Here is a 10,353-nt window from a genome sequence, read left to right as displayed (position 1 = left end):
CCTTCTCACCCATATATCCGAGTCTTTGGTGCCATAGAGTAGAACTAGCCCCAACGTCAACCGTAGCAATCACCGTGTCTTCTTCAAACACCTCAACCATATAAAGAGTTCCCCTTTTATGTCCACGAGCTACGACATTACTACCCTTAATCACCTCCCATTAGTGATTCTTGAAAGTAACCCCATTACCCTTTTCATCTAATTGACCAACCGAGATTAACTTCCTCTTTAACTTAGGAATAAACCTCACGTTCTTCAAAGTCCAATTAGAACCAAGAGTAGTCTTCAATACAACTTCTCCTATACCTTTAATCTCGAGACTTTTGTTGTTTGCCAATCTAACTTTACCTTGATATGCCCGAAATTTCCTCATCACTCTCTTAGTGGGTGTAGTGTGAAACGAAGCTCCCGAATCCAAGACCCAAGACTCCACCGAACTTTCAATACTACATAGTAGTGCTTCCTCCGTATCTTCCGCGGTCAAGTTAACATCTTTAACCGGAGAATTCTTACAATATCTTTGATAATGCCCCTTTTGATTGCAACCCCAACAAATAACGTCACTTCGGTCTTTCGATGGATACCTCTTCTTGAACTTCCCTTTACTCTTCTTCACACCGCGTTCAATTTTCCTACCACGGTTGTCGGTACTTAACAAAGAATCGGATAACAATTTCCCTGAACTTCTCCTACGAGTGTCTTCACCGAGAATTAAATCCCTAATTCCTTCATACGCAAGCTTAGTAGTACCGGTAGAGCTACTAACCGCGGTAGTCGTACCCGACCAACTTTCCGGTAATGATGAAAGCAAGATTAGTGCTTTTAGTTCATCATCAAATTTGATTTCAACCGACTCTAATCTTGAAACAAGATTGTTGAATTCTTTGATATGATCCGTTGCACTCATACCTTCCTTCATCTTCGTGTTGAACAATTGTCGCATGAGAAAAACTTTATTCGCCGTCGTAGGTTTCTCATACATGTTGGAGAGTGCCTTCAAACAGTTAAACGTTGTCTTTTCGTTCATAATATTACCAACAACGTTCTTGGCGAGTGCAAGACGAACCGCACCCAAAGCTTGACGATCCAAGAGCATCCAATCGGCATCGTTCATGCCTTCGGGTTTGGTCTCCAACAAAGGTTGGTGAATTTTCTTTTGATACAAGTAGTCTTCTATTTGCATCTTCCAAAAGGCGAAGTCTTTATCATCAAACCGCTCGATCTTTAATTTACCGTCTTCCGCCATTGTTCCCAACTCGAACCTTGAGCTCTAGATACTAATTGTAAGGATTATAGGACCCAAACAATAGAGTAATTCCAGAGAATTACCCTTCCACAATCGACAAACGAAAGAACAATAATTAAAGAATTAAAGACGCGAGATTTAACGTGGTTATATGTAATCGAATGTCGATTACTTTAGTTTCCATGTAATGCAATCCTATGTTTATGTTATTAAATTCAATACTCCGAACTTAGTAGCGAAAATCTAATTAGTTTCTGACTTTTTCCACGAGTCACCTCATCGAACCTCGTGGGCGAGTTTCTTGCTTTCTCCCACTCTTGATTGCTATACCTTAGTCAACTTTATTGACTTTTAATCTTCATTTCTATATATACATGTACATGTATTCTAATATTTCACACAAAAATATAAAAATCGTAAACAACTTAACATACAAAATCTCTAACATCAAGAATTGAAAATGCATCTCACAAATATACTTTTCATTGTCTTGGTATGTTTTACTCATAACGTATTATCACGATATATACGCTTAAATACCTCAGTTATACCCATTATAAAGGATGCCGACACATCTATTCACAAAATTTCTTGGTCACTTCGCGAACCACTATGGGATGGAGACGCGTATTATTATCTCATCGACCTCGACGCTCCTTTCACTTGGAAAGACTGTGTCGTGCTTCGATATGAGATCCCTTGTGACATAGAAGATGGTTGTAGATTTCCTTTAAGATGTGAGATGACACTTTGTGCAAAGAAGCTCGCAAGTATGTCTATAATAATCCTAGGTGTCCTTCTCTCAATATCACATCCAAATATGGTTGCAATATATGTGCTGTCACGCCTTTAAATCCATCTTAAAATCTTGTAAATTATCACAACTAACCACGGATTTGGTTTCTATGTATATGACGAATGGGAGAAACCTAAGTCCGTTTCCAGATTCTCCTTTCGGAGCACAATTCGTATTATCATGTGCTCCTCCCTCGTTGTTGAAATCGTTTCCCAAAAGTGTGCACGCTGCTGCATCCTTTTCATGGTCTGCATTATCGTTTCCTCGTCAAGCTTATAATCCAAACCAAGCTTGTCTACCTAGCTCCCCATCAAAATTTGGGGGGACATTTTTGGGTGATGGGCCTTTTTATTTTACTTTGTATCCAAATCATGATCTTAGAAAACTTCTTTCGTATACTCCAATGATTAGAAAGACTGCAAAATCCCTCGGATATTTCATCAAAATCAAACGAATTTCATTTTTAGGAAACAAAATACCTCTACCCTTATCGATCATCGGTAGTGATCAAGTGAGACTTAGTACCATTAAGCCTTATACCACACTCAGAAGTGATATCTATAAAGCACTTATCGTAAGCATTTCAGGAGCTACCAAAAGCTTTATTCCACGAGTAAATGCAGTTAAACCCTTTGGCCTGTGTTTTAGAGCTAGTGGACCTACCACTCGTGTTTCATATCGTCTTCCCGATATTGATCTTAAAATGGAAGGTGGGTCAATATGGACTCTTTCTCAAGAGAACTTATTAAAGAACGTTGGGAATGATGTCGCGTGTCTTGCATTAGTCGATGGTGGCTCAGGAATTAAAAATGCAATTGTGATAGGGACGTATCAGATGGAGAATAATTTCTTGTTCTTCGATCTAAAGGATCAAAGATTAGGTTTTAGCTCCTCGTTGTTAGCTCGAGGAACCTCTTGCAATGACTTCAACTTTACCCAAGTACGTACTACCAGAATGACTTCATTCCCAGCATCCTAATTATGGATAACTCAATAGCCAATCATTTTACACATGCTTTAACTGTGATTCCTCTTTAAATGTATAATTTAGAACTCATTGTGATGTATCTAATACTTGTTTTATTATCGCTAACAAAAATATGGAATTCAGTTCTTAATTCACTAGTTAAATTGTAAGCCTTTGATGTACTACTTGCTACTCGATCAGTTGAAGTTATATATATTAGACTAAGACGACATATTGGACTTCGGTTATATATGACTTGTTTTATATATTAGACACATTAGCTAGATTAAGCCTATATATATTAATATGTAGATTTGGGTTCATTAGAGTTTTATAAGACTTTTAGGATTTATTTTATCTATAGATATCGAACTATAGTAAAATAATCTTCACGAGGTTTCTATTGTTTAACTTTGTATAAAAGCGATATCTAGTCATCCGTCACGTGTCGTTGCCTCTATGCTGCCTATGTCAAATCTCCTCCTCCATTGTAGTCATCAATTCTTCTATCTTAACTCTATCCCAAGACCTATATCTTCCGAAACTCTTTCTTTTTGAAACTCAGCTGACAAAAACAATTTCTTTCTAATTTACAATTAAGAAAACAACTCAACACTGGTGTTTGGCCTACACGTTATTGCCGTAAGTAAAATTATTTGCATTGGTTCTTTTTTCTTTTACAGATTCCATATTCCATATCCTTTTACAGTTATTTTCTTGCAATAATAATCGGTTTAAGGATAAGCCGTCTAACTTAACTAAGTTGTATATCTCGGAAAAAAAATAACTCCTTTTTTCAGCATTAAGAAGATTGTTATCGCTTATAAAAGTCTATGATCAAGTCATGCTCAATCTTTAGACAAAACAAGCAACGACGTTGAAACTGCTCGAGTTCAATCCACGTTTAAAAAAGACGCTCGAGTTCAGTCTACGTAAGCTAAAGCCGAAATTGGCAGGATGAGTATAGATACTATTAGGAATAATAGCGAGCCCTAAACAAGAATATGATAACCTCAATTATCACCCACCAACCAACAAACTAGATAATTGATAAGAACACGCAAAGATAAAGATAAAGTAATGTGCAAGAAAAGTAAAGAACGAGGAGTTTTTTAACGTGGATATGTCTAATTGTTAAATCTAACGAATAGTTTAGTCAACGGCCAAACAGAGAGAGTTTTCTATTGATAATGTCGTAGGTGTTACAGATACAATGAGAATAGGGTTCCAAGGTCAAAAAACGAATACTTTCCACAAAATAGAAAACTTGCTATACGCTCAGGCTCGCGTTTCGCGAGAACCCCTCGCGTTCCGCGAGCTTCACAAAACTCAAACCAATCTTCAAACGCGAAAATACTACCAGGGATCGATCTTTCGAAAAACCTCAGGCTCAAGTTTCACGAGCTCATCCTCACAATCCGCGAGGTTATAAGTCTGTTTTCGTTTTCTTTTAACATCTTCAATCAAATAAATGTCCCACTTTAGAATTTTGAATGAACCCTGACCAGACCACCATTTTGACTTCATTGAATACCCATCTATACCACCAAATAAACTTCTTGGGACACGCACATTCTAACCACAACGAACTAGCAGCTTTCGATAAAGAGCATTTCAACTTTTCTTGTCAAAACGTAATCAATCAATCTCAAATTGTAAACTTCTACTGTAATTATCATTCCACAGCAACAATCAATTACCTTACCATAACTCCTTTTGAAAACTACCACCGGATAAAACACTCGAGACACGCCGCACTTCCACACCATGGGAAGGAAGACTTTCGACACCTTAAACTGAGCTACAAACTAATCATCGTTACTATCTTGGGAATAAGCTAACTCTTTTCTGGCAATCATCTCACTAGACTGTGAGATTCCGGATCGAGTCCGACCCAACTCTACCAACCCCATCACCTAAGTGATCCATCCGTACAAAATATCATCTACTCGGTCTACCTCTCCAACAAAGAACAAACAACCCAGAAGATCAAACACGTGGACGCAACCGTTAAGACACACGTGAGAGAAAAAGACCCTTTCGCCGTAGGGACACTGATCACATACGTGCGCACGAATTCGGATGAACCCAATTCTTCAGCCGGAGTCAACTCCCACTGTACGGATGTAGTAATACCATTGACTCCCACAAGAATATCTTGTTCATCTTCTTCGATTAGTTGCAACATAGTTGCCATTGGAGGTGATCTAACTGAAGTCTCGAAATCTGTAGTGCTTCTGAATCAACTAATTTGTTTAGTGACTTCAATGCTCCCACGAAAAATCGATTCCCAACTAGTTTCAATTCTTCATGAGCTCCCACTCGAATAAGATCCCTCAACCAAATTAGAAAGTTCAAGCATGCTAGGATTTTGAGCACCTAACCTCCCACCTAGTCGTTCCTTGATAGGAACCTCAACCATATACATGGTTCCCCTTTTAACACCACAAGCAATTGTCTGACCGCCTCTAGAAACTATCCACTTTTAATTTTACCAAACAAAACTCGACACTTTTCATCATCCAACTGCCCAATTGAGATTAATCTCTTCGTGAGCTTGGGAATGAATCTCACGTTTCTCAAGATCCAAATATAATCCAAGTGTTTTATGGCAAGATCACCAATACCTTCAACATTAAGTAATTTCCCGTCCGCAACTCGAACTCTAATGGAATACCACCTGAAATTAAACATCTCATTCATGTATGGGGACGCATGATACGAGACACTTGAATCTAAAACCCAAGATTCGTCAAGAAACTCCTCATATCATATCAAAGCATCTTCAACCACCGCCGATGTGTTCACAACGTTTGTTTCCTGTGATGGATCTCTCTTACATCTTGTTCTTCTTCTACTTCTACCCCTACCTCTGCCTATTTCACTTAAAAGGGAAGCCAAATTTCCAGTCGAAACCTTTCTCCTAATTCCCGCACTGAGAATTAAATCTCGGATCCCTTCAAAAGTTAACTTAGTAGTTCCAGATGAACCACTAACTGCTGTAACTGTGTCAGACTAACTTTTGGCAATGAAGACAAAAGAAACAATGCTTCCATCTCATCATCCAACTTAATATCAACTGATTTTAGACGAGTCAAAATTTGGTGAACTCATTTACATTATATGCTGCAGAAGACCCTTCCTTCATCTTTGTGTTAACAAGATGCCTGATCAAGAAGACTTTATTTAAAGCCGAGGGTTTCCCATACATGGTGGATAGAGCAGTCAAAAATCATTTTGTCGTGGTTTCAGCCACGATATTGTAGGCGACATTCTTGGCCAGAGAAAGCCGGACTACACCGAGTTCTTTTCTATCCAGTAGATCCCATTCTTCATGCTTCATCTCTTCCGGTTTAATACCAGTGATCAGCTGATATAAACCCCTCTGATAAAATACATCTTCAATCCGCATCTTCCAGAAGCCAAATTCTGACCATCAAACTTATCTATCTAACTCGTGTTATTATCTGCCATTGTTCGAGCAGCAAATCGAGCCTAAGCTTTGATACCACTTGTTAGGAATAATAGTGAGCCCTAAACAAGAATCTAATAACCTTAGTTATCACCTACAAACCAACAAACATATAATCGACAAGAACATGCAAAGATAATGATAAAGTAATGTGCAAGAAAAGTAAAGAACAAGGAGTTTTTTTAACGTGGTTATGTCTTATCGTTAAATCTAATGATTTGTTTAGACCACGGCCAAACAGAGAGAGTTTTCTATTGATAATTTCGTAAGTGTTAAAGATACAATGACAATAGGATACTCATTAAGTAGAACTCGAGCACATGTTGACGAGAGTATTGCCTTCGTAAAGTTTTTACACTATGTAGATTAAACAAATTCCTCGTAAAATTAATGTTTTCATTTGGAGGCTGGCGTTAGACGGATTACCAACTCGACTTAATCTTTCACGTCGTGGCAAGGAAATCGAGTCAACTAATGCATCTCGTGTGGTCACGCAATTGAGTCAGTTAACCATTTAATGTTTGATTGTGAAGTTGCTTTAGATTTGTGGAGAAATGTAAGGTTATGGGTCGATGTGCTACCATAACATTTTACAGAATGGACGGATATGATTGCCTTGTTCGATGATTGGTGCGAGTCTGAAGACATGAATGTCAGATTGTATGTCATCATTGCTTCTACAGTTTGACATTTATGGAGGTTCAGAAATAGTCGTCTCTTTCATCAGCGTCCACTTAAACGACGTATTTTATTTCACTACTACAGAATATGTCAAATAGACGTGTTGAAAAGGCTATTTAGACGTGTTTTTGAACACGTCTAGGTAGCACAGGTCTACTTGTAAAACATCATATAGACGTGTTTTGTAACACGTCTTTTTGAAATAATAAGACCGGTTGCTTCTAACACTAGGCGCTTTTTATTTTTATTAGTTAGACCACTAAACACGTCTATATATCATCAAACCGGTGTATTTATAACCCTAATTAGACCTATAAACCGGTCTACATATACTTATTTATTCTTAATTAGACCTATAAACAGGTCTACATATACTTATTTATTCTTAATTAGACCTTTAAACCGGTCTATAAATACTTAATTAAGCGGTTTATTTTCTTTTTTAGACCTCTATATATTCTTAATTAGACCTCAAAACCGGTCTATAGATTCTTAAGTAGATCTGCAAACTTTTCTTTTATATTCTTAAAATATACCTCCAAAATATACTGAGCATATACTGCAAATTAATCACGCACGCAGAAAGATTAGACTAATTGATGTACAGAAATTTAGATAAAGCTTCAAATTACTAGTAAAACAAGATCCAATTACAAAAGTCAACTAAAAACAATATAGTATATTGTACTTGGTTACTACAATAATAGAACTTCTTAAAGATCGTCGACTGTCCAGCAACATTGACTATCCAACATGCTTTATCCAGCAGCCTCATCCAAGGCGCATCATCCAACATGCAGAAACGAGATTAATTTATACCTAATACATCAAAATCAACATCCAAATTTAACGTCTTTCAAGAAAAGTATGTGCTTTTTAAATGAGATCTAAAAAGACATAAAATTGTTAAGAGGTGTAGCAAAATGTTCATACCTGATAAAATAGGACAGAACATATGCCATCTTTCAACTATATCATCCATCTCCCTTTTTGATAAGGCACGTTCATCCCATGAGAGCTACGTAATTAAAATATATATAAGAATCAGGGTTTGAAGCTTTAGCATACGTGAGAACAAAATTCAAACAGTCTTTGTCTTAACTACCGATACGTACTTCGTCAATATTAACACTCTGACGAGTTACCATAGAAAACATCCAAGTTAGCACATAATAGCCGCATTCCCAACTTCCTGGTTGTTGATTACACTATATTTCCGTACCACAACATATTATATACAAGGTAAATATGAAACATAATATTTACTTGTTTCTATAAGTAGATGCGTGTATACAGTTGGATGAAGTTAGATGATTCACCTGAACCACTTTCCATGATATATGATTACCACCCCAGGCCCTACATAATAACAAACAAATTATCGTTTTAACATTTTTTAGAAACATTGTGAATTTAATACAACTTTAAATGAACAAAACTAATTATAAATTAAAAAGGTCTTACAAGTTCACACAATCTGTGATGAAGTAATCATCTTCAGTCTTCTTTTCGCCATTTTGCTTCTTGTTTAGTGAATCAACAATAATTGCCTTATACCGTCTAGGAGATATAATAAACAGCACCCAATGACCGCTAGCAAAAGTAAACTTGTTCGTTAGATGGTGTGTGTGTGTGTGTGTGTGTGTGTGTACATATAGATAAATAAGCAATATAATTAAATAGATAAGCTATACAATTAAAATTTAAATGATTAAGAATCGATCGATACTTTTGTTTAAAGTTGACAGTAACATATATTTTAAGAATGTTATAATGGTTAATTACCTAATTGATATTTTATTTAGCTCATTCACCATGCTAAAGGCAATAGTTAACTGTTTATTAATGATGTTTGACTAGCAACCTTATATGTTACAGTGTGTATATACATCCAAATAAAGTTAATACTCTATACAGGTTCGCAACGTTGATAATAACTAGATAATAACTACCGGTACTTATAAAGCCTATGTGTAGAGATTAAGGTATTTAGGTTATAGGTTCACAACGTTGATAATAACTACCGGTGCATATAAAGCATATGTGTAGAGATTAAGTTATTTATGTTGACGTATTCATATGAAAGGGGACTACATTTGTGACTTTATTGTATACTACTAAATTGTGTGAAGTTAAAATTGTGTTTAGGAATATTGTATGATAGTGTAATTAAAAATTTTGCTATCTTGCCATACTCAGAAGAAGTGAAGTATTTGCGAGTTGTTTTTTTTTTTTTTTCATCGTACCAATATACCAAGTTACCTAGAATATACGTGCTTATAACACCACATGTGAGATTTTTAACCACATAAAATTTCTCTTCCGACTGCTTTGTAACAGAAAGCTAGCTCACCGCCGTGCAACGCGTGGCTAACCATTAAATTGTTTGTTGTCGGTGGATAAGAAAGTGGCACAATAGAACTATGATGGCTCTCCAACAAGGCACGCCCCTGACGAGGACGATGAGGTCATTTTAAAGCCAGTGGTTCTACCCTTAAATTTAATATCTAAATTTGCCACTTAAAATTTTTGGATTTTATGGGATTTGTTGACTGATAGTTGTGGATGGTCATGTAAATTCATGTTATTTTTTTTTGCCATATTACCCACTGATGATATTTAGTTAACAACATCATCTAGTGTAGGTACAAACATCTGCTACTACTACTATTTAGTTTCCTTTTTTGTTCTGCAATTCGTAGATTACATGTAATCTAGGAGGCAAACGTTTCTTATTTGATTGTGAATAGTCTAACAAATCGATCCATATGTTTACATGTTTTTCAGGTAGCTACATTTATCTCTAAGGAAAGAATTGGCTAAGTTGGCAGTTGCACATAGTGCTATTATCGTGTACATATAATGAATGAAGAAAAAAGTATTTCAAGGCAACTAAACCAGGCATGAGTACCTAGACCATTGCCTGCTATCAAGAACTATATATATATAGCTAGAATGTTTTAGAAAAATACCTTGTTTTCACCCATCGTGTATATTTTATTGAATTCTTCAACCTACTAGTGTGTTCCCTTGTATGCGATTTATATGCCCTAGCGATCATACAAAATATAAAATATTCATTAGACACAATGTTTTTGTATATATACAAAATGAAATTTAAATAGCTAAATCAAGTAAAAAAGGATGTACCTTCTTTAATTTCTTGTTGATAGAAATCATAAAGAACTTTC

General features: G+C 36.2%; 2 protein-coding genes across 2 annotated transcripts; one reads left to right on the top strand and one right to left on the bottom strand.

Annotated features, from left to right (window-relative positions):
- Window positions 1–2,157: 2,157 nt before the first annotated feature.
- On the top strand, window positions 2,158–3,021 carry LOC139901730 (gamma conglutin 1-like). Its single transcript, XM_071884408.1, has one exon. It carries the CDS (start codon window positions 2,158–2,160, stop codon window positions 3,019–3,021), a length of 864 nt encoding a protein of 287 aa, XP_071740509.1.
- Window positions 3,022–7,849: 4,828 nt separating this feature from the next.
- Window positions 7,850–10,149, bottom strand: LOC139901729 (uncharacterized). Its single transcript, XM_071884407.1, has 6 exons — window positions 10,135–10,149; window positions 8,627–8,712; window positions 8,482–8,521; window positions 8,278–8,370; window positions 8,096–8,180; window positions 7,850–7,981 (listed from the first exon to the last, which is right to left on the bottom strand). The coding sequence occupies exons 1-6, from the start codon at window positions 10,147–10,149 to the stop codon at window positions 7,971–7,973; spliced, it is 330 nt and encodes a 109-aa protein (XP_071740508.1). The 3' UTR covers window positions 7,850–7,970.
- Window positions 10,150–10,353: the final 204 nt, after the last annotated feature.

This window comes from Rutidosis leptorrhynchoides, chromosome 3 (genome assembly GCF_046630445.1).
Source record: "Rutidosis leptorrhynchoides isolate AG116_Rl617_1_P2 chromosome 3, CSIRO_AGI_Rlap_v1, whole genome shotgun sequence".
Taxonomy (NCBI): Eukaryota; Viridiplantae; Streptophyta; class Magnoliopsida; order Asterales; family Asteraceae; genus Rutidosis; species Rutidosis leptorrhynchoides.
The sequence above is the reverse complement of the archived record's forward strand: the minus strand, read 5'-3'. Positions and strand labels throughout refer to the sequence as shown.